The sequence below is a fragment of the Malus sylvestris genome, chromosome 9 (genome assembly GCF_916048215.2).
Source record: "Malus sylvestris chromosome 9, drMalSylv7.2, whole genome shotgun sequence".
In the NCBI taxonomy this organism is placed as follows: Eukaryota; Viridiplantae; Streptophyta; class Magnoliopsida; order Rosales; family Rosaceae; genus Malus; species Malus sylvestris.
In genome coordinates this window covers 6,048,039-6,071,440 of record NC_062268.1, presented here as the reverse complement: position 1 = coordinate 6,071,440, position 23,402 = coordinate 6,048,039, and the positions used below count along the sequence as shown (strand labels likewise).

The 23,402-nt window shown below is 38.4% G+C and overlaps 3 protein-coding genes and 1 pseudogene across 9 annotated transcripts in view; 1 reads left to right on the top strand and 3 right to left on the bottom strand.

Annotated features, from left to right (window-relative positions):
- Positions 1–10,886: 10,886 nt before the first annotated feature.
- Positions 10,887–12,773, bottom strand: LOC126582933 (uncharacterized; annotated as a pseudogene).
- Positions 12,774–14,123: 1,350 nt separating this feature from the next.
- On the top strand, positions 14,124–18,747 carry LOC126582932 (ubiquitin receptor RAD23d-like). Its single transcript, XM_050247174.1, has 11 exons — positions 14,124–14,354; positions 15,010–15,171; positions 15,562–15,615; positions 16,011–16,111; positions 16,628–16,850; positions 17,478–17,633; positions 17,712–17,777; positions 17,872–17,919; positions 18,015–18,124; positions 18,224–18,302; positions 18,410–18,747. The coding sequence occupies exons 1-11, from the start codon at positions 14,289–14,291 to the stop codon at positions 18,524–18,526; spliced, it is 1,182 nt and encodes a 393-aa protein (XP_050103131.1). The 5' UTR covers positions 14,124–14,288; the 3' UTR covers positions 18,527–18,747.
- A 309-nt stretch (positions 18,748–19,056) lies between these two features.
- LOC126582934 (30S ribosomal protein 3, chloroplastic-like) lies at positions 19,057–20,410 on the bottom strand. Its single transcript, XM_050247175.1, has 2 exons — positions 19,905–20,410; positions 19,057–19,454 (listed from the first exon to the last, which is right to left on the bottom strand). The coding sequence occupies exons 1-2, from the start codon at positions 20,190–20,192 to the stop codon at positions 19,173–19,175; spliced, it is 570 nt and encodes a 189-aa protein (XP_050103132.1). The 5' UTR covers positions 20,193–20,410; the 3' UTR covers positions 19,057–19,172.
- A 231-nt stretch (positions 20,411–20,641) lies between these two features.
- The window catches only part of LOC126582928 (NADPH-dependent diflavin oxidoreductase 1-like), an 85,639-nt gene continuing 82,878 nt past the window's right edge, over positions 20,642–23,402 (bottom strand). For 3 of the 7 annotated variants that reach the window (XM_050247163.1, XM_050247162.1, XM_050247167.1), the window contains 5 exons: positions 22,535–22,612; positions 22,319–22,429; positions 21,950–22,069; positions 21,495–21,831; positions 20,642–21,395 (listed from right to left, as the gene is read on the bottom strand). In XM_050247163.1, the coding sequence (XP_050103120.1) occupies positions 20,866–21,395; positions 21,495–21,831; positions 21,950–22,069; positions 22,319–22,429; positions 22,535–22,612 (1,176 nt within the window). In that variant the 3' untranslated portion in view covers positions 20,642–20,865. Of the gene's footprint in view, positions 21,396–21,494; positions 21,832–21,949; positions 22,070–22,318; positions 22,430–22,534; positions 22,613–22,742; positions 22,835–23,146; positions 23,332–23,402 lie in introns of all 7 variants that reach the window. The other 4 variants (XM_050247161.1, XM_050247168.1, XM_050247165.1 and 1 more) reach the window with 4 other exon arrangements.

Here is a 23,402-nt window from a genome sequence, read left to right as displayed (position 1 = left end):
CCTCGAATGACTCTTCGTTCGAGCTCTTGAGGGTGATCTTCTTCGACGACAACGACATGGTTGTTGAGGGTGATAACGATGGTCTCGAAACGACGGTGCCAAATGGTGAAAGGAGTGACTGGTGAGAGTCAAGTTTGATTTCTTTCTTGTGAGGAGGTGAAGAAGAAGTGAGAGAGAGAGTTGTGATGGAGACTGATGTACACGGGGCCCCAGCTAAAAAATAAAATAATAAAGAAAGAAAATAATGTAGTACAATTGTACTACCACTTGAGAAAACAATGTAGTACAAATGTACACAGGGCCACAACAGATATTTTTGTGAGAATTGGGAGAAACGAGTCCAGCGGGGCCTCGTTTTCTTAGGCCTTTACACCCACCCCGCCCCAATAATTTTGTGAACCCGGTCGGGCCCACCCTGTTTTGTCTTTACAAATTTCAGACCCTCTTCGAACCGCATGGAACCAGCTTGCCCAGCGAGCCTAGGGCCCGTTTGTCCACCCCTAATCCGGACCCTAGAAAGGCCTTAATATAAAGAGACATTTGTCGACTTCTCCTCTTCTGAATTTGTAAGGAGTTCTTAATTTTCTCCTGAATTTTAATTTTGGCTTATTACCTCTCTGAACTTTTATAATTAGCCAATTTTCCTCATGACGTTAGATTTTGAAATTTTCCATTAAGTTTCCTATCCATTTTGAGTACATGGCAAATGTTTGAGGGTAATAAATAATTTTAGGTCCCTAATGTGGACAATAGATTGCTTTATTTTTTCCTTCTTTCTTCTCTTCTGCTAGTTGACTCCATACGCTTTCTGTTTGAATTAGTCATGGGAGTCTAATTAGCAACTGCAAAGTAATGACTTTACACCCAATTTACCATAACAAAATTACTTTTGCTCTCATACAGTTGACATATGTTGTCCACGTGACCAAAATTGATGGAAAATTAGAGTCAAAATCTAATGCCGGGGGGGGGGGGGGAATTGGCTACTTGTAAAAGTTTAAGGAGAATAACCGGCTAAAAATAAAGTTTAAGAAAGAGATTGACAGCTCTATACAAATACAGAGAGCAAATCGACAAGTAGGTCTAATATAAAAGGAATTCATGTTTCGTAGGTGGGTGCTACTGGGTAGCTAATTGTATTAATTCCAATTATTTTCTCTAGAAGTTGAAAATAAAAAATGAGATGTAATATCTCTTTAATTATAGAAGGGAATCCTACCGTCAAATTCATCCAATGAGTGACGGGATCTCCAATCTCCATTTTCCCTCCCTCAATCTGCCAGGTTTTGTTCCCCAATCCCTTCATACACTCACTAGCCTTCCGTACAAGTAAATGGGATTTCTAATGTCTTGATGTATTTAACAAACTAGTACTACAATTTAATAGTATTTCTATATACTTATAAGTAAGAGATTTTTAATTTGACTCACGTAAATGACGATGACCTTTATAATATTTGGTGTTGAGTTCACTACTTAATTGGGTGGAAATTAAATGATCAACCTATATATTACATATATACATATATTATATAGCTAAGGTTTATGCACAACATCCATAAAAAGGTGGAGTGGGCATTATAGCAAGAGATGAGCATGGTCAGTTCGTAGCTGCCGGGTTGTCCGTTTTGACTATGTGTGCTCTCCGACACATGCGGATGCTCTGGCAGCTAGGGAGGGCTTGGCGATGATTGTTGAAGGGGGCTTATCCAACATCATTTTATAGTGTGATTCTCTTCAGATTACGACTGCATTGCAGGGACATGTTGTGATAGGATAGCACCAAACCTTATGGAACCAACTCAAGCTAACCCACATGAAATATATCAAATGGAATGCAAGAACAAAATATAAAAGAACACCAAGATTTTAACGAGGTTCCTCAACAGTCAGTGTAACTGGAGTACGTCCTCGGAGCAGTAGGAGCTCACCCATTTTCCACTATCAACCAAATGGAAGTTTACAAAGTGTTGGCAATCTCACAACCCAAATAACCCAATACACCTAATAACTCTCACACACCAAAGAAACAAATTGAGAAATAAATATAATAAATAATTTCTTCTCTATACATATAGCACAAAGCTATTACAACAACAACTATTTTGGTGGATGATTACTAACCAAATGAAGCAACAACTTCTTCTTTGCTTTGGGCTCTCTACAACTCTCCTTGCTCTCGGCAGAAAATGAGCTCTCTTTCTGACAATGAGCTCTCCCTTCCTTATTTCTTCTATCCGGAAAAAAACCCATAATTATGGCTTTGAAAAAGCCACAAAACAAGGAAACATAATCATGTTGTCTTTTTTTTTTCTTTTGATTTGTTTATTAGCCAAAAGCTTTTTTTATATTTTTGTTCTCCACTAGGCCACTTGGCCACTTGGCCAAGTTCCGAAAAACGCCATGATAAGCCAACCAACACAATTAACACACAACATCACTCCCAAACACTAGCAAGAGAACAACTTATGCCGAGCCAAATGCTCCAAAAGTCCTACTGCTCAACGCCTTCTTTATATAGGCATAATATGAGCCAGGTTCAAGCAATGAACAAACTTGGCTACACCAACAACCTTAGTCAACATATCAGCGGGGTTGTCTTTAGTTGGAATCTTCTGGAGAATGATTTCTCCTTCACCAACGACTTCACGAACAAAGTGATAGCGCACATCTATGTGCTTGGTCCTCGCATGATGAACCTGATACTTAGCCAAATAAATGGCACTCTGAGTATCACAATGTACCTCCACCTGCTTCTGATCAACCCCCAAATCTCTAATCAGCCCATGTATCCAAATGGCCTCCTTTATAGCTTCAGCAACTGTCATATATTCAGCCTCTGTAGTAGACAAGGCAACAGACGACTGCAAAATGGACCTCCAACAAACTGGTCCTTTAGCCATAGTAAACAAATAGCCTGTAGTAGACTTCCTTCCATCCAGATCACCTGCATAATCTGAATCAACATAACCAACTGCAAAATGACCAATACCAGAGTCATCCCTCTCAAAGCATAAACCAACATCTCGAGTACCATGGAGATACCTCAATATCCACTTAGCTGCTTGCCAATGCTCTTTACCTGGATTATGCATATATCGACTCACCATGCCAACTGCATGAGCAATATCCGGTCTAGAGCATACCATTGCATACATCAAACTACCAACCAAATTTGCATATGGTATATTTTTCATTTGCAGCTTCTCTTTATCAGTTTTAGGACATTGTAAAGAACTCAATTTAAAATGAGGAGCCAAAGGGGTACTAACTGGTTTGGTTGAATCATGAACTCCAAACTTCCGAATCAACTTCTCAAGGTATTGTCTTTGATTCAAACTGACCAAACCCTTCTCTCTATCTCTAGTGATCTCCATGCCAAAGATCTTCTTTGCTTCACCAAGATCCTTCATCTCAAACTCATTCTTCATTTGTTTCTTCAATTTCTCAATCTTTTAACATTCTTTGAGGCAATCAACATATCATCACCATATATCAATAAATAAATGAAAGACCTATCTTGCAACTTCTTGAAGTACACACAATGATCATATTGACTTCTAGAATAATTTTGGCCTCTCATAAATTTATCAAACCTCAAATACCATTGCCTTGGAGATTGCTTCAAGCCATAAAGTGATTTCTTCAATTTGCAAAACAAATTTTCCTTCCCTTTCACTATATACCCATCCGGTTGACACATATAGATCTCCTCATTCAAATCACCATGTAGGAAAGCCGTCTTCACATCGAGTTGCACAAGCTCAAGATCATATTGTGCAACAAGAGCTAACATAATACGAATTGAGGAGTGCTTCACAACCAGAGAAAAGATTTCATTATAGTCAATGCCCTCCTTTTGTGCATACCCTTTAGTAACTAATCTTGCTTTAAATCTCACATTGCTTTTCTCATCAGCATCTTCCTTCTTGGCATACACCCATTTGCAACCGATAGCTTTCTTGCCCTTAGGCAATTTAGCTAACTCCCAAGTTTTGTTCTTCAAGAGAGAATTCATCTCATCATCCATGGCATTGCACCACCTCTTCTTCTCCTCACTCTCAATGGCTTCCTCGAAATTGGATGGAATATCATCAATGATAATAGGAAGAGCAAAAGCAACATAATCACTATACCGAGCTGGCTTGGTAATTTGTCTCTTTCCTCTGTTCTTGGCAATAGACTCTTGGGGTGAAACTTGCTTTTCAACTTGAATAGAATCTTCAAGTTCAACTTCTTCAACATCCTCATAGTCTCCAACTTCTTCACTTGTAGTGGCTTCGACATCAGCGGAAATAGGATTTGAAGTACCAGAGGCAACTTTCTCAAACTCCACCTGTTGGACATCTTTCACATTCTTCTCAGAGACTTTGTACATACTTTCTTCATCAAATGTCACATCTCTGCTGATTACAAGTTTTTTCATCTCTGGGCACCACAACCTGTAACCTTTGACACCACTACTAAAACCAAGAAAGATAGCCTTTTTGGCTATAGGATCAAGTTTATTTTCAGTCACATGAAAATAAGCAGGTGAACCAAAAATACGGATATAGTCATAATCAGAAGAAGGTTTTCCAGTCCATACTTTCATTGGTGTCTTACCCTGAACAACAGCTGAGGGTAACCGGTTGATGATGTGACATGCATAATTAACTGCCTCTGCCCAAAATGACTTGCTTAAACCCTACTGAGACAACGTACATCTAACCTTCTTAAGCAAGGTTCGATTCAATCTTTCTGCAACTCCATTTTGTTGTGGAGTTCCCCGAACACTGAAATGTCTCACAATTCCTTCCTCTTTGCAAACTTTAAAGAAAGGATCGGATGTTTATTCACCACTATTATCCGATCTCAAAATTTTAATCTTTCTCCCAGTCTGGTTCTCCACCATTTTCTTCCAACCCAAGAAAATGCTTAACACCTCACTCTTGTGCTTCATAGTGTAGACCCAAGACCTTCTTGAATAATCATCAACAAATGTCACGAACCAATGTCTACCACTCAAAGAGGGAGTCTTTGTAGGACCCCAAACATTCGAATACACATAATTAAGAATGTCCTTCGTCTGATGTACAACAGTACCAAACTTCACTCTAGTTTGCTTCCCCAAGACACAATGCTCGCAGAAATCAAGCTTACAAGTCGTGTCACCTTTTAAAAGACCTTTTTTCACAAGCCCTTGTAGAGCTTTCTCACCGGCATGGCCTAATCTCATATGCCACAGTCTAGTAGTATCTGAATCAGATGTGCCCATATTTTCAGAGACTACAGATGCTTCACCTGTCACAGTGCTTCCCTGCAATAAATACAAATGGCCACATCGAGGAGCTTTCATCACAACAAGTGCACCATAAGGAACTTTCAATGTCTGTCCATCTGAATGAAATCTGAAGCCCTTGGATTCCAAAGTACCCAAAGAAATAAGATTTTTCTTCAAATTCGGTACATACCGAACACCTGTCAACTCTTTAACCATGCCATCATGCAACTTTAAACGAACTGTACCAATCCCTTTTGTTGTGCAAGGATTGTCATCTCTCATGAACACAACACCACCATCAAACTCTTTCAAGCTTGAAAACCAATCCTTGTGAGGAGTCATATGATGAGTACAACCCGTATCCAACACCCATTTAGTAGCACAATCAAATGATGAAGAAGTGGTTAAAGCAAAATCAAAAACATCTGTTTCAACCTCAGCAACATTGGCTTCAGAACTTTCTTTTCCTTTGGTCTTCAACTTAGGACAATCTTTCTTCCAATGACCTTTATTATGACAAAAGGCACATTCATTCATTTCCAAGGTTTTTCTACCTTTAGAGTTTCCTCTAGGTCGAGAGTGTGATTTTTTCCTACTAGAAGATGACTTCCTCTCCGACGATCTACCTCTAACAAATAAAGCTTCAGATGTACTATCATGGTTTTTATCTCTATGCCTCATTTCATAATTCATCAAGGCATTTGACACATCTTCAAATTTCACAGTTTCTTTACCATGCATAATAGTGGTAACAAAATGCTCATAAGAGTCCGGCAAAGAATTCAACAATATTAAGGCCTTATCTTCATCCTTAATATCCTCATCTAAATTTAATAAGTCGGCAATCAACTTATTAAAAACATCAAGGTGTCTAATCATTTTTGTACCTTCTTTGTATTGGAAGCGGTAGAGCTTTTTCTTCAAGTGTAGCCGGTTCTCTGCACTCTTCGTCATATACTTGTCTTCCAATTTTTGCCACAACACACTTGCTAATGTCTCCCGCATCACAAAATACTTCTAAGTTTTTGCAAGGCACAACCGAATTGAAGAGCAAGCCCATAAATTTAATTTCTCCCATTCCGGCTTCAACATAGCTTCCGGCTTCTCTCCCAAAGCGGCAAGTAGATCTTGTTGAGCCAACACATCTTTGACCTCACATTGCCACATCCCGAAGTTGTTTGTGCCATCAAACTTTTCCACTTCGAACTTTGCATTTTGCACCGTAGTTCTTGCAAACCCGGAGCTGCTTCCAAAAGGATTTTCATTTTGCCCGTCTGACATCTTTGGCAAGTAGACAGTACCCAAGAGCAACCAGTGCTCTGATACCAATTGTTGTGCTAGGATAGCACCAAACCTTATGGAACCAACTCAAGCTAACCCACAGGAAATATATCAAATGGAATGCAAGAACAAAATATAAAAGAACACCAAGATTTTAACGAGGTTCCTCAACAGTCAGTGTAAGTGAAGTACGTCCTCAAAGCAGTAGGAGCTCACCCATTTTCCACTATCAACCAAATGGAAGTTTACAAAGTGTTGGCAATCTCACAACCCAAATAACCCAATACACCTAATAACTCTCATACACCAAAGAAACAAATAGAGAAAGAAATATAATGAATAATTTCTTCTCTATACATATAGCACAAAGTTATTACAACAACAACTATTTTGGTGGATGATTACTAACCAAATGAAGCAGCAACTTCTTCTTTGCTTTGGGCTCTCTACAACTCTACTTGCTCTCGGCAGAAAATGAGGTCTCTTCCTGACAATGGGCTCTCCCTTCCTTATTTCTTCTATCCGGAAAAAAAAAACCCATAAATATGGCTTTGAAAAAGCCACAAAACAAGCCACAAAACAAGGAAACATAATCATGTTGTCCTTTTTTTCTTTTGATTTGTTTAATAGCCAAAAGCTTTTTTTATATTTTTGTTCTCCACTAGGCCCCTTGGCCACTTATTCAACAGGACATTCAGTCGATAGGTCTTTCATCGGGGTTGTTATTGAGGATGCCAAAGCTTTCATGTCGACAGTCACTAGAGTTGTTCCAGCCCATATTCATCATCAGGCCAACGAAATGGCCCATCGTCTTGCTAGATTTGCCCTTCACGGTGATGGTTCTCGATCTTGGTTCGAGGAACCTCCTGATTTTTTGGCTGACCTATTTGTAATTGAATGTTTGGGCTGATTGGTGTTAGGGTGTTCTGTCTCTCTTTGTGCTTAATTGTTGTAACCTCAAACTTTTTTTTTTGTTTTTAAGTTTTATCGTCGCTCTTTAAAAAGTTAGACGAATTCGAAAAAAGTGACACGATACAAATAAAAAGCACAAATTTCATTTCATAACCCGATTTATCACATTATTCTTTTATTTGATTTACTCAGTTTAATATATACATCGAGTTTTGATGCAATACGTTTCAATGTCATATTTGGTTTAAGTACTGCTAATGATAACTTAATCTAAAATATATGTGAAATCCAAGTGTGACTAGGGGTTTTCGGCCATTGCGTTCTTCAATAGACTACTTTGACTTGGTGGACCTTTTGAGTCAATTTTAATTCCAAAGGTGACTACTAAAACAAAGTTAAAATAAAAAAATAAATCCAAAGAAGATGCTGCTCTGACTTTTAGTGTGAGTGTGATGTGGAATTTATCATCCGCTGCATGCCAAAAAAAACCAAGAACAAGTTATCAGGTGGGATCAAAGTTAAAGTATCGAATGAGGGCTAATTCTTTTGTTGATCTTTGCTTAAAACGTACGATTAATCGAGTTCGTGGTGCATGGATCAAGATTAATAATGCATAATCTGTATATCTCTCCTGCAACTTGTGATTCGTGAAACAACTTTTACATAAATATATGCGTACGTAAAGCTTTTGTATATGCAGGTAGATTATATACATGAATTTCATCACATTGCATTGTATGCTTTGCATCAGTTAATAACATTATCATTATTTGCCTCGTGCAGGTGCAGTGCTTCTTCCTAATTCCTTATTGGCTTGTACATGCCCTTCCACCAACGTACACAGCAGCTTTCTACTCATACTCTTCTCTCTGCTCTTGTAGATGGTGTCTCCAGGCTGCAGGTCGAAAATAATTCGAAAGGTGTTACAAATTCTGCATTATAATATATAGAACCGGTGCAGTTGTAAATATTGTCGATGCGTCATCAAGATTTATAGATACTAAACCTGAGAATCACAAAAATATGGATATATATGACTAATTATACAAATCACACGTCGTATATTTTTGGTACTTGTTTGTGATTGTTTGAGACTAAGGGAACATGAATATCACACGTTCATGTCACAATCAACATTATCAATGATTCAAAAGTAAGGGAACATGAATATCACACGTTCATGTCACAATCAACATTATCAATGATTCAAATTGACAATCTGAATAACATTCACAATAATGCATCGACATGCGTAACACATGCAGATTGATGATGGATGAAGTATGAACAGTAAGTAAAGTTTAATTAACGTGCACAGCCACCAGTGTAAGTATTCGATCAGCTTTGGTCGTTGACATTAGTGTGTTCTAAGCATGCACACCGAATCTTCTAATCTGTTTAGATATCTCCCCGATACCCAAGTGGGGTTGAGGGAACCCAACCGAAAGTAAACAAGTTTAGATATTTTAGATATCTCGATTAAGAATTGACCAAATAAAACTAGTACATAGACATCTGCATTAACAAGTTGATCAAGACCTGCTAAAAGAGGTAGTTAGCTTAATTAACAGTTATCCAAGAATCTTTGGATATGTTCCATCAATACGCAGTACCCTTATCGGACGTTAATGATTGGTTCGTCGGTGCGTAATACTAATCCAAATGTTTAATTACTGTTTAAACTAAGATTAAAAATTGTCATCGTTAGCGGAAAGGAGTTGCAGAATCATAATCTGATCATGATTAAATTACCATTACTTTAAGAATTTAATTATGAAAAGGGATGATAGAGATTAGAGAGGAATTGTTGACTGTATGAGTAAAAAGGATGGGAAGGGAGAAAATATACACATATGAAGGTTACCGTAGGAAAGCAAGAAAAATGGAACATATTCTTATGGGGCATGTTGCCCTTACAATTAGGGGCATGAGCCACAAAAGATATCGAGCTTATGAAATGGAGAACAAAACCATGGCATTTGAATTCCGTACATCATGTCGATAGTATAGATGCTTTGCTTTGTACGGTTGATATTGGATCGAACATAGAAGTATTGAGACATAGTTTTCAAGATCGGACCTTATGCTTTTTTTTGCACAGTATTTGAATTTTATTACAACAGTTATTGAATTTTTTTTTTGTACATAAAATTGCTTTTTTTTTATGATACGTGACAGTTAGTGGTACGGAAAAACAAATAGCTAATATTGAAAATAAAAAATCTAATAATTATAGAATAAAATTCAATGGTCAAAACAACCAGAGCACATAGTGCTACGTAAAATTAAGGATTGAAGCCACACTTGGAAATTTGACACATAGCGTATCACTATACAACAACAACAACAACATAGCGTATCACTATAAATTACCAAAATTTGGAACCTTTTTTTGTATGGTTTGAGTTTACTTACGGATCGATCAACACACAAAACAATATAAAAATACAAAAACTCGTACTATCTATCAGAATAATGAGAAAAAAAATACCATTTTATTAATATAATATTAACTGAACAATGTTAATCACCATATATTTGTGTAACTTATATGTCGTATAACATGTCTCGTCTAAAATTGCCAAACCCTATTTTTGGCAACAAAGTTCACTGAAATTCTTCCATTAGGTGTGTAAAAATACAATATTTTTGCATGATCCACCTTTCCATTTTTAAGGTCCATCTGCAACACAAAAAGATGGAGAGTTGGTTCATCGAGCTGGATATATTGTCTACAATAAGCCCACCAATAAGTTCCAGCTTGAGTCGATTAGAAAGCCCATCACATGTACACGAATGTGTTTAAGAGATCTTTTTAGTTTTAACCAGTTTCCACTCGGCTCAAAGCTTTACCTATGCAAACACATTTTCTTTTGTGTTTTTAACAAGTTACCTACGTATATCAATCTGTGATTTGCAGGCAATGAGATATGAATCCTTCACTGTACGGACTAAGTAGCCAAGTAGTGTCCAGTCCGAGTATCGATCTCAACGTCTCCATTTCTGTCAAATAGTAACAGTTGAAATTTTGGCTAAAAAGAAAGGGGAGGCTCGATTAAAACTTAAGGGGGATCACAAGCATTTGGAATTGTATAGAGAAATGATAAACAAACTCTCTTGTCCTCCAACTTACCCTTGTTTAATCATGTTGGTTGTTTGACAATAAGTGAAAAAGGCTGTGTGAAAAACTAAAACGGATGTGTGAAAATCAGCTCCCTCACGTTAACGAGAATTCGGGCTAATATATGAGCATGTATTGCAGATCAGAAGAAGGCAGAGGAAGTAGGAGCCATGAAACCACAAACAAATTTCGAACTAAACTGACCGAATCCAACAAGAAATTTAAGAACTCAAACTTACCGATCTTAAGAGAATTCCTTTATACCTAATGCTGCAGCAACGAAGGAGCAAGTACGAAGACATGGATATGTGGCCAATTCACTGATCACTTTTGCATCAATAGCATTGATAAATCTCGAGGATAATAGTAAAAAATACATAAATGTGCTGGAAATTTTTTGTTTCTTGCTTTAGGCACGGCCTCAAATGGAATATCCAAGCTCCATACTCAACCTGGCAAGTACAGTTGACATGTGAAACAGCATCTTAGAGTTTAATCCGAACGGTCAAAACAGTGATGACCTTAAGCACCTGCTTGACCGTTCCTAGTTTGCTGCTGCAACTCTTCATCAGCATTTCTGATAACTTGGTCCCAGCCACTCCCAGCACTTGTGTCCAAAAAATCAAACGGCACGGCTGTCTTCAGACCTGGCCTAACAGATAACTGACTCTCTACAATTCTGAATTCAACACCATCCCCTCGAATCTGATCCAATTCCTCCCATGTAAACATTCGAGGTAGCGTAAATGCGCCCCATGGGTTGAAATCCACAACCTTAATTCGATCATCCTGTGTCACATATACATCAAAGGTGTAATTTTCTACGAAAAAGTCTTCGATCAACGCTTGAAGGCTGTGTTTCTTTTCAAGCAGAGCAGGATAACAAGTAGTGACCTCACGTTGTGAAATTCCAACTAAATTATGATTTCGTACAAAGCAACGGAACTCCATCTCTGGCTTGAGGGACTGGTACCATTTCCGTAGTGCAAGGAAGAAACTCTTAGGCCTTGTTGAGGTTTTTGTCACTGCAGGAATCATACGCGTGACGCAGATCATGGACCAATGAGTCAGATGATCGTATCAAGAGCGCAATCTCACTGAACGAAGAGCACTTGAGGCTCCCAGTTGTGCTGATCCAAGCCGAGTCTTTTGGTGCACTCCAGTTTAGCTTAGGGAACACAGAACCTCCAAGGGACTTAATCGATTCCTTGACCTCCAACTCAAGTTCAGGGAAGGAGGGCGGCATAGAAGGCTGCTCCGACTCATCCCCAGACCCTTCTGATACTTGATAGTCGTCTTCCTCCTCCAGATTATGAATTCTATTGGGGAATGCATCGTCATTTGAGATCGAAACAGGGAGAAGGAAGGGCCCTGAATCGTCGAGAAGGTATTGGACAAAGGATTCTGGAAGTTCATGAATTCGGGTTTTGATAGACAAAGATTTAAACTTTTGGTACCATTCCTGTATCTGGCATCGATTCACTTCTTCTTCCTTCATTTTTTTTTTGTTCAGTGTATATGTATACAGATCAAACACTTCCTGTAGTACAAATTATCATAGAAATTCTCTCTTTTAATATTAAAAAAAAATATATCGACGATCGAAAAAAAGGGTTTTTATGAAAAATTATTACAACTCCATCTCCATCAAATGAACATCAACTAAATCAAACCCAGACAAAGAAACATCATCAGTAATACAATTCAGCATCAAACTTTAAACATTCTTTCACCAGTCAAACGTTTCCTGCATGAAATCAGTTACTGAGACAACAACTACGGCAAACGTTAAACACTGTAACAAATCCAAAACATAGGACAATTGAAATACAATCAACAAACAAACAAAAATCGAGGGTATTTGAGAAGATTTGAGCTGAGTAAGTAAGTTAAATGGCAGTCCTGGATTTCTTCAGTTCCTCAGGTGGTGGAAGACAAGACAACATGCGAGGTTGCGAACTAATTTAATGATTTCAAGTTCGAAACTTTGTCGGTGCCCAATCGAAAAAGTGATGAGAAAAATCAAAGTACAGAGAGAATATGTGTACCTGAATTGAGTTCAGAGGCTACAACCTTGAGCTAACGTTGCAGGAAGAGTCGTGAAATGCGAAAGCTTTGGTATTATTTTTGGGAGGTGGATTGTCTGCGCTCCCATTTTCATCATTTTCTCATCCCTTTCGGTTTACGTGATCACGGTTAAGCCACGTCAATATTTTATATTATTTTTTTTTATAAAAATAATAAAACAAAAGGTATTAGAAATATAAAATATTAACGTAGCTTAATCGTAACCACACAAAATAGAAGGGGATGAAAAGAGTATCGAAATGAGATGTCAGACAATCCACTTCCTTATTTTTTGGATGCTTGTTACTTTAATTCCTAGGTTTTGTGTTGATGGGCTGGGCCTCGTCCGTTACGAGAGCTAGTCAAAGCAACAACGAACTTAAGGAAGCTGACTCTCGTTCTTTGGACCAGCCTATGACCGATAAAAAAAAAAAAAAAAACTAACGAAAAGTTCAAAAAATTTCTCTTTTAACGAAAAGCTCTTTTTAAAGGTATAATGAATAGTGCCAGTTAAAGGTAAAAATGTGATTTTTCGTTAAAAATGAACAATGCCGGAAGTGTTTTGTTAAAACTCCCTAAAAAAATGGGTTTGTCACTCTTTTTCACATACACCAAGAGAAAGGGTTACAAAAGACATTATTGCCTTCGCACTACTTGAGTATAGTTCTGTTATTTTTGAAGATTGGGCGAACAATCGCCCCTTCCCCTTTGCACAATATTCGCGAAGTAGCTCCCGAATCAAAGTGTGAATGTCCCGTAGAAATGTTGCATGCTCATTTTGATCGAGGAGGGATGCTTCATCCATCAAACATATTATGCCTGACCCGAATCTGCAAGAATGGCTATGTAGGTAAAGGGATCAGCGCTATGATCGCTTTGAGTTCTGCTTAAAATGTGTATGCTTACGTACTAGTTGCTATTTGGTCATAGATTGGGTTTTGGGTTCTTTTCGTCGATGAGTTGTTAATTTAGCGGACTTATTTAAAAACCTCATAAGTATTGATTAGTATAATTTAGAATATCATTCTGGTAGTTAAATAAGAAAATTATCATGCTTTTCATCAAGGCTCTCAAATCTAATCACCCAACTCGTAAAATTTTGCAAATGTGGATTAGACTTTAGACCCACTTCTTTGGATCTGCTTCTTTAAGAGGATTACAGAAATCGAATCCTCCTACATATTGATTAGTATAATTTAGAATATCGTTTTGTAAATGTTTTTATTTTCTCTTAAAAAAAAAAGGAAAAAATATACCAAATCCAAATCCTCCCCAACTTCCTCACGAAGCAGGGACACTCTCATGAGTCTCATCCTCTCCAAACTTTACCATCTCTCAATCCTCAGTTCCTTAACGATAGATAACACAGACGGTACACGTGGCATATTTTCATTGGCCATAAAACCACTACACGAGAAATCACCAGTTTACTGGATCGGACCTCCTCCATTCTGTAGCGCTACGATATAAGCGAGAGAACAATGACTACTGCTTTTCGTCATCACTGTGACTTCGTGCTCTCTCTCTCGTTTCTCTCTCCTCTCTCTCTCTGGAAATTGTGACCGGCGCCAACCGGAGATCGGAGTCTCGCCGGAGAATCGGAACTCTACGAATTGGCCCGAATCGTGCAAGTCGGAGAAAACGATGAAGGTTTTTGTCAAGACTTTGAAGGGAACCAACTTCGAGATCGAAGTGAAACCCGAAGAGACGGTATAAAAACATGCATATACGTATCCTAAATTATTTTAACCATCGGCGACTGAAAATTCAATTGATTTTGTGCTTAATTCGTGATGTTAATCGCTTCAGTTTTGGGTAATTAGGGTTTTGGGGCGAATGCTAATTAGGGCTTTTCGCGCCCCGGTATTGTTGGAGTTCAGATTGTTTGATTGTTCGCGGTTTTGGTTTGTATAATTGTAGAATTTGGTTGAAGTTCTAGTGAATTTATTGTTCAGTTGTGCAAATTCTTTAGCTTTGGCGTTAGTGTTATAGTCAAACATTGACATTGTTGCGGAATTTTTCAGCTTTGATCACTCGGAGAGGTTCATGTTAATTGGAGTATGGTTGCACTTCCATGGGCGTTTAGTTTTCTAGTTAATTTGGACTCAATCTGTAATCTTTTATCCTATTTGCGTTGATTCGAATTCATGGTCTATAGTGAATTGGTAATCTGAAGCCTACATAGGATTGGAAGAATGATCGAACCAATTAATTTCAAGTGCCTGTTTTGTTATGTAGCGCACTTCGTATGCACTGACACTAAGCAACTCGTGCACTTACTTTTGGTTCCTCAACAACTTTTTTGTATCCCTTTTTACGATTTTCAGTTCATTGTGGTAATTATTGTGTTAATTGTTTCTCCCAGGTTGCTGATGTCAAGACAATTATAGAGACGGCACAGGGTGCAGATGTGTACCCTGCCCCACAGCAGATGCTTATTCATCAGGGGAAAGTTCTTAAGGATGACACAACTCTAGAACAAAATAATGTTGCTGAAAATAGTTTTATCGTGATAATGTTAACCAAGGTGAGTTTGCTTTTCTTACAGTTGTCGGGATTACTTAAGAAACGACTGGGTTGTAATTTTTCTTTATAGGATTTGTAATTGCAAGATGTGAAACTGTGCTCATATTTACTATTTTATTCAATCTTTAAAAGAAAGAATTTCTAAGTGGGCTTGATAACCTTAAAGAGAATATTAAAGCATGAAGTTGGTTTATGCGATAGCCATTAATTATCCCTTTTTGATTGGTTTAAGTTGTTTTGTATTATGAGTTGTCTGTTGTTTCTTGTAATCGTATTACTATAATCTTTTAGCAAGGTGGTGTTTTTAATAGAATTACATGCTGAAACACTTGCAATTTTAATGAAACTACACATCCTAATTACTTAATTATGTTCTAATTATCAATTGCAGCCTAAGGCCTCACCAGCCGGAGCCTCCAGTAAGCAAGGTGCAGCCACAAGTCAGGTAAATCAGCTCAGTTGCTGTATTTAGTATTATTGTTTAGGAATGACCTTTTTTCACAGTGGTAGTGCATGTGATTCTGGTAATCTTTTTATTAGACCCCATGGATAGAAAAAATAATTTTTTTCCTTAATAATCCGAAGGAAGCATATCTTTATTTCTTTGTCTTGGAAAAGGTTTTTTGTGAATATGGGCAGAATGATGTATGTTGGATTCTTGTTGGGGAATTGTACTCATGAAGTTGCATATACTTTGTGGGTGAATTGTAGACGTATAGATGTTCATTATATAGTTCCTCATTCCTGCCAAGAACCTTATTATGAGGTATACAATAAAAAAATTATCAGTATTATATTTAATTTTTGGAGGTCCATCTTATGTTGTCTACTATTTTGCAGGCCCAACCTGCTAGTACTGCTCCTACCTCTGCCGCACCACCCCCAGCAGCTCCAGCTCCAGCTCCAGCTCCTGCTCCAGCTCCTGCACCAGCCGTGGCAGAGTGAGTATACTATCACACCTATTTTTTCTTTTGAATCACTCATCTAAAATTGTTTGGATGGAAGACTTATAACTGTTTGCTTTCTGGTATTTCCTTTGCATGCGAAACAATATTTTTTCAGTCTGATCAATGCAATATGAAGTATACTATCATTTTAATTTAGTGAAAACCACATATTTTTGTCATATTATATAGTTTTACCAAAATAGAGGACGAATTTCAATATTCAATTGCTACCTAAATTTTTATAGTAATTTTGACTTGCTCATGGTTTTGAGTGTACAATATGCTTTTATCCGTTGCTTATCCTTTTCTTTTTCAGTTTTAAATTGTTTTATTTATCATTTAAATAATTTTTGAGTTACCAATAAATGGCTTGTTTGTAAGTGTGTTAATTTTCATTTATGGCCTCTAGTTAAGAAGTATTCTGAGTTATATATAATTTAATTTGTTTTAACTGTTCAACCTGAATTTCATCTTTTATGTGTGATAATTTTATTACATTCTTTGGTCCAGACCACAGCCCACCGCTCAAACTGCTGCTGTTGTAGCTCCTACTGATTCAAGATCAGATGTGTATGGCCAAGCTGCATCAAACCTAGTTGCAGGAACTACTTTAGAGTCTACCGTTCAGCAGATTCTAGATATGGGTGGAGGAAGTTGGGATCGGGAAACTGTTGTCCGTGCTTTACGGGCTGCTTTTAACAACCCTGAAAGGGCTGTTGAGTACCTATATTCTGTGAGTACTCAACTTTGATATTTTGATTCTTTATCTGTTTTCATGTTAGTTGGGCACTGTAGATAGAAGAAGTTTGATTACTGAAAATGAGGAAGAAAACATATATTAATTTTGATTAATTGGTAGGTAATGCCTCTGTTTTTCTACTTAACACCTGTGTCATTTAGCAGTAGAGAATTTATTTGTCTCTATGTTTTGTTGACCATTAAGCTTTCTGTTGATAAACACCTTGTACGTTGTGATATTCTCTTTTATAACAATGGTGCTCAATGGTGTTGGGTATGATCCTTTCCCTCTCACAACTACATAGACCTTTGAAATTGGCGGGTGATTTGAGTTGGATTATAGTCTATTTCCTGTTCAAAAGAACATCCAAAATGAAAATAAGACAGATTATTGATTGATGTCCATCAGATGTTAGTGCCATATATTGTAATTTTTTTTAGTACATATTTGTTGTCATGACCTTGTAGAAAATTGGAAAATGAAAACTTTTGCTTTGTTGGTCTTTTACTTCTCTTCAGCTACTTGTTTTGATTCCATATATAGTATTCCTACATGCATAGGAAGCATGTTTGGAGGTTACTGTCAGATTGACACAGAAACTGATATTGATACACATGTCAGGGCATTCCTGAGCAAGCTGAAGCCCCACCAGCGGCCCAAGTTCCTGCTGGTGAACAGGCAGCAAATCCTATGGCCGCAAATCCTCCAGCTCAGGCTCCACAACCAGTAGCACCTACTGGTGGGCCCAATGCAAATCCACTTGATCTTTTTCCACAGGTAGAGGCTGTTGATTAGTAATCTATGTACCTCTATAACCTATACTGTCCAAGTGAATAACTGTTCTGGTTGAATCAGGGCCTTCCCAACATGGGTGCAAATGCCGGTGCGGGCAATTTGGATTTCCTGCGCAACAGTCCCCAGGTTTGTATATATGCATCTTTTTTATTTGTGAATCCGCTTATTGTTTATATGCATGATTGAGAAAGGTATCTGAGCTTCCAACTCATTATTTCAGTTCCAAGCCTTGCGAGCTATGGTGCAAGCCAACCCCCAAATTCTACAGGTATTATTTTGTTCTCCTTTAATTTTCTCACCTTGGCCAAGCTTGTGGTTTTTAATTATAATTTGAGGACTCACGATGGTTTATCTTTGCTGCAGCCTATGCTTCAAGAGTTGGGGAAACAAAATCCACATCTAATGCAGCTCATTCAAGCTCATCAAGCTGACTTCTTACGCTTGATTAATGAACCCGTTGAAGGGGGTGAAGGGTTAGAAAATCTGCCCTACTTGCCATTGAAGCAGTTAGAAAATCTTTGTTGATAAGTAAATACACAGGGTTCTAAGTTATTGAACTCTGTATGTTTCAGGAACCTGTTGGAGCAGTTGGGTGCAGCAGTGCCGCAGGCTGTGACCGTCACCCCTGAAGAGCGAGAGGCCATTGAACGCGTAAGTATTATTTCTCTGTACATGTGACAAGTGCATTTGTTCCGCTTGGTATGTATGAAATATCATTGTTTAGGTCATGATTGACAATCCAAAACTTTTTCTTGCAGCTAGAAGCTATGGGTTTCGATCGGGCGCTAGTGCTGGAGGTATACTTTGCATGCAACAAGAACGAGGAGCTGGCGGCCAACTATCTTCTCGATCACATGCACGAGTTTGAGGAATGATGATGGCAACTGGGTTTTCTTTGGTCTATCTTTTTAGTGTCTCAACTCTTTGCCACGTTGGTTCAAGTTTAATAGGGTTTCTTATACTCTTATTCCAGCTACTTGTCTTATATCTCCCAGCAGACGGTGTCGATCCCCCTTTTTATGTTTTGGATGGCATAACTTCTCTCTTTCTAAATATTGGTTACCATATTCTATACAGAATTTTTCTCTTGCAAAAAGGTGGGTGATTTCGGTTTTATCTTTTCGTATCTAACCCGTATGATTTTCGTAATTCGTATTCATGTTTTAAGTACTCGGAAGATGCCTATGCAGAAGTAGCTGCGAAATCTGCTATCGACATGTAGCTTATGCATCTTTAACTGAGATTGACCAAAAGATCTCTTGCAATGCACTTTGCCAGAAGGATCTCTTGCAGAGCCGTAGCTTGGGATCGACAGGTGCATGCCAACACATTGAACTGCACGATTCAGTCGCAAACACGAAAAGAATTTCGACTGAAACAATGTGATCGGAAGATACAGTCGATATCATCTGAAGATACAGATCCATATTTCACTCAAGTTTATCAAAATGTGCTACAAAAGAGAATTGCTGAGTATAACACAAAGCAGCTCAAAACTCATATTTTTGTTTACATGAAATCTTACGCCAAGTTTCCGCCACTCTGCTGCCACAGATTGATGATATCGGTAGCCTGATTGAGAAGGATAATCATCTGCTTCTGAGAAATCCAAGGTTTGCTCTCGAGCAAGACCTTGAGCTCCTCCCACGCATCTTTCCTCGGCCAGAAGTAATAGGGGCTGAGAGGGATGGAGCCGTGACCAGGTATCATCTGGTCGAGTGCAATGCCGATGTTCTTTTCCATCCAAATGAACTTCAATACGAGCCTCGGTTTCTCAAATGCCTTCACAAACACTCCCACCTTCTACATCATCCAAAAACCCAACACACAAGTTTAACTACAAGACCATTTGGAAATTGCGGATGTAAGAAACCAAACGGAAACCAATGGAAAGAATGTGACAAGCAGTTTGGGACTTTGCCTCTAGTAAGCACTTCTGTTCATAAGCACTTGTGCTGGAGACGCTTAGATTAGAAGCGTTTTTAGTCATCAGAAAACATATTTAGCCCTCTTAGAACAATCCATAACCACAGTGTTTCATGCTTATAAATGTTGATAAACACAATTATGTTAAACCAAAAAAGAAAATTACGATGTTACAGAGTTGAGTTTCCACTTTCTAGCCTATGGCTACATTTTCTCAGCAACCAAACAGAACCCAGTGAAAAAGCAGAACAATTCTCAATTACAAAACAAGACATACAACGAAATCACAAACCCAACAGAGATACTGAGGATAAGAAAAAAACAGACCTCTTTTTCCGGGGCGGTGTCAGCGGCCTCGTCATCGGTGGTCGTTTCTTCAGCGACCAGAGACTCGGCGGCGGCGGAGAGCCTGACGTTTCTTGCGGCGAGGGAAAGTCCGAGCCTCAGCTCCGGCAGCGAGTGAGAAACAGAGAAATAAGAAGCCTTGGGCTCGAAATTGAATGCTCTTGGATTGACACTGTTGACAAAAAGAAGCTTCTGCTGCGGCAGCTTCAGCCGCAACACGGCCGCGTTTAGGTTCGCCTGGCACTCGATTCCCATTCCCAAAGATAACATCTTCTTCTTCTTCTTCTTTCTTCTGTTAAAGTTGTTATCTTCCGCTTTGAGTGGAGACTCAGAGACGGACAGAGATATCTGTTCATGTGAAGAGATTGTGAGAGGATAAAGTGCCAGTTTCTCTCCTGCCTTGTTTGTTTCTGGTTCTTGGGCTGGTTAGGTAACCCAGGCCCAAGGTTGAAGGGCCTAGAGTAAATCTAGCTGGATAGCCCAATCAAAACCCGACCCAAGATGAAAGAGAACTCGGTGATAGATGGTTCGATTGGGAGGGGAATTTGAACTTGAGTATAAGAGGTCGAGACATAGTAGTGATCACCCGGTCATCTCTGTGTGTTTTCTGTTTACACGCGATTAGGTCGACTCTTATTACTAAAAATATCACACGTTTCAGTACAATCACTCAATTAACATTTTGTACAGTTTAGTGTAATCCCCTCGACAACTGTTAATGTTAATAAAAAGCACTATTAACCTGTTAATATCATGTGCAATAACGCGTTCACCCCAAATAAGATGGCAAGGAGGAAGTGACAAGTGAAGGGCAAAGAGTTTTTCTCAATATTCAATCAATGAATAGATATTATCTCTACTACTACGACTACTACTAGCAAATCTCCGCGACCATATCATTGGTTCTCACCGGAAGATTCCAAAGTCATGATTCCAGCGACGCTCAACTCCACGCTTCAACATGGTATCTGCCAGCCTTTTCCAGTTCTCTAAGCCATCTTGCTGCCGATTCCTGTGGAAGCTCACTTTCTTTGGAAACAATCTCCTCAAAGGCTAATAATACATCTGCTGGCATTTTTGTAGAAGAACCTGCAACGTAAATAGCCGCCCCCTCCATCAGCAGCTTCCACACCTTCTCGCTATGCTCTCTCATCTTATCCTGCACGTAGACCTTCTGTGGCTGGTCTCTTGAGAAGGCAACATAAAAGCCCCCGCCCTTTGATTCTGAAACTACCCCACCATCTTGCGAATTGGATAACCAAAAATCTTTGTACAAAAAATCATTGTCCTCGTTTCTGCATCCAAAGAAGAATAGCACTGGAGTAGTTGATTCGGTCAAGCTTTGTATGGCTCTCTCCTCCACAAATCCACGAAAAGGCGCACAGCCAGTTCCAGGTCCAATGAGAATGAGAGGAAGTGATGGTCGTGGGGGAGGAAGGGAACCTTTCTGAAACCACACTGGAACATAAACACCTGCTTATCACAAAAGAACAAAAATCAAGGACTTGAAATGGCAATTCTAATAATTTGCATTGTTAATAATATGCTTTACATGTACAACATATGACGTACCTTGCTCAGGATCAAGCTTGGATAGCCAATTTGAGCAGAGACCTGCTCGAATTCTTTTGAACGGCGTTGTCCATGATACTACATTAACTGTTAAGTGAACTTGATTGAGGTGGGCAGAAGGGGACGAAGAGATGGAGAAAGCCCTCGTTTTCAAAGGAGGAACCAACTGTACCAGCCATTCGAATGGCATTTGAACAGAGGGGAAATCCTCTAAAACCTCCAGAACAGTCCTTTGTTCCCTCTGATTGTATTGGTATAGATCATCTCTTCCTTCAGGTGAGATAAAATACTGAAGTCTTTCTTTTTCATGTTCAGCGGTTGCAAACATACTCATGACCTGAAACATATACAAGGAAGATCAATTGAAGGCACTAGCATGTGTATAAACTGGAAGTCGGTAATTTTTAGAAGAAATTTGCTAATAGAAATCCATGAGTTACATGCCAGATTCTTGCCTCAAAGAAATAGCGTCGAGGAGAAGCTGATGCAACATCCATTGTCAATTCAACAAAAGTTTTTAGTTTGATGGGGATACAAGTATCAAGGAGTTGATTCTCCATTTCTGAAGGATGAACCTGAAATCAACAGTGCCAAAAGTAACTAAGAACGAAAAGTGAGACGATGGAGGATTGTATAAATAATACTTTAACGTGTTTCCTTTCTCTTGTAAATAGATTTCTAAAAATTGTTTTCGAAGTATAAGTACATTAATCAAAAGAAGGAAAAAAAAAAAAAGTTCCAACAAAGTTCAATAGTTTATTTAGTAAAAAATTTAAGGTAGCACAGCTCAAAATTTCAACCAATATTCAAAAGAAAATACTCACTGTGATGAATGATTCAGGGTCCAAATTACAACGGCGTATGAAAACATCCACTGCAGCAGGATTTTGACTGGGGAGAACTTCAAGGACGTCACCAACTTCATATGGAATAGGCTGGCATATCAAATGAAACTTTTCACTTTGAAACAAACAGCATAATATGCTATACATTGGTTGAAACAAAAATAAACGGTAACAAGCACATAGTAGGCAACTTACAGATGTAGCAAATTCAAATTCGAAGTGATGCACCTCTTTGTCTTTAAAACCTGATTTAGTCAGTGGTTCATTTTTTACCTACAAGACAAAAGTTTAACTGAGCTAGGAATGCATGAAACAAAAACATCACAAACTTAAATTAACAGGTCCTTCCGCATTTAGAAATACCAGAATTTTCGACACGGTAATATTAGCATTCTAACATTACCAATTTAAGAATGCAGTCAGGCTTGTCAAGAGAAAACTTCACAGGAGACATTCTGTGTGCCCTTTCAATCTGCAGCGCAATGTGATTCAAGTCTGAGAAAACCCCAGAGGCATGACTTAATCAGACACTACATACAAAATGTAGGCAAGGACAAGCTCAACAGAAATGACATACACATCTGGTATCAAACATTCCTTGTTTAACATGAAATTTATTTGGGTTTAAAGAGGGAAAGGCAAGGAAATATAAAGGATTGTGACATGCCATTTAATAGAATCTGAAAACCTATCGGTCTGTAAAATGCCTACTGCTTTTGGAAACATGCTTTCTAACTATTGGTCCGTAAAATGATATTTGCAAATACACGATTATAGAAAGAATGGAACTATAAAGAGCCAAATTACCTGATTTAGATGAAACTTGTGAATCCACCTTGTCAATGTCGTGATATAAAATCCGAACCTTTGGTTTCGCCATAAAATTTTCATATGGAATCAAAAAGTCTGGGCCATTGGGGAAGTAGTTGGGATCAATTTTGTTCAACATATTCCACAATGATGCCATCCACGGATCCAGAGCAGCCTCGTACCTGTTAACGGTAAAAGAAAATACATCGTCCCAGTTTCTACATATAGCAAGATTTCATTAATTAATTTTGAA

Excerpts from the sequence above, each read along its gene's own strand:
- LOC126582932 (XM_050247174.1), top strand. The coding sequence starts at position 14,289 with ATGAAGGTTTTTGTCAAGACTTTGAAGGGAACCAACTTCGAGATCGAA. Across the intron at positions 14,355-15,009 it reads AAGTGAAACCCGAAGAGACG|GTTGCTGATGTCAAGACAAT; the intron begins GTATAAAAACAT and ends TGTTTCTCCCAG. Across the intron at positions 18,125-18,223 it reads CCCGTTGAAGGGGGTGAAGG|GAACCTGTTGGAGCAGTTGG; the intron begins GTTAGAAAATCT and ends TGTATGTTTCAG.
- LOC126582934 (XM_050247175.1), bottom strand. The coding sequence starts at position 20,192 with ATGTTATCTTTGGGAATGGGAATCGAGTGCCAGGCGAACCTAAACGCG. Across the intron at positions 19,455-19,904 it reads ACACCGCCCCGGAAAAAGAG|AAGGTGGGAGTGTTTGTGAA; the intron begins GTCTGTTTTTTT and ends TGGATGATGTAG.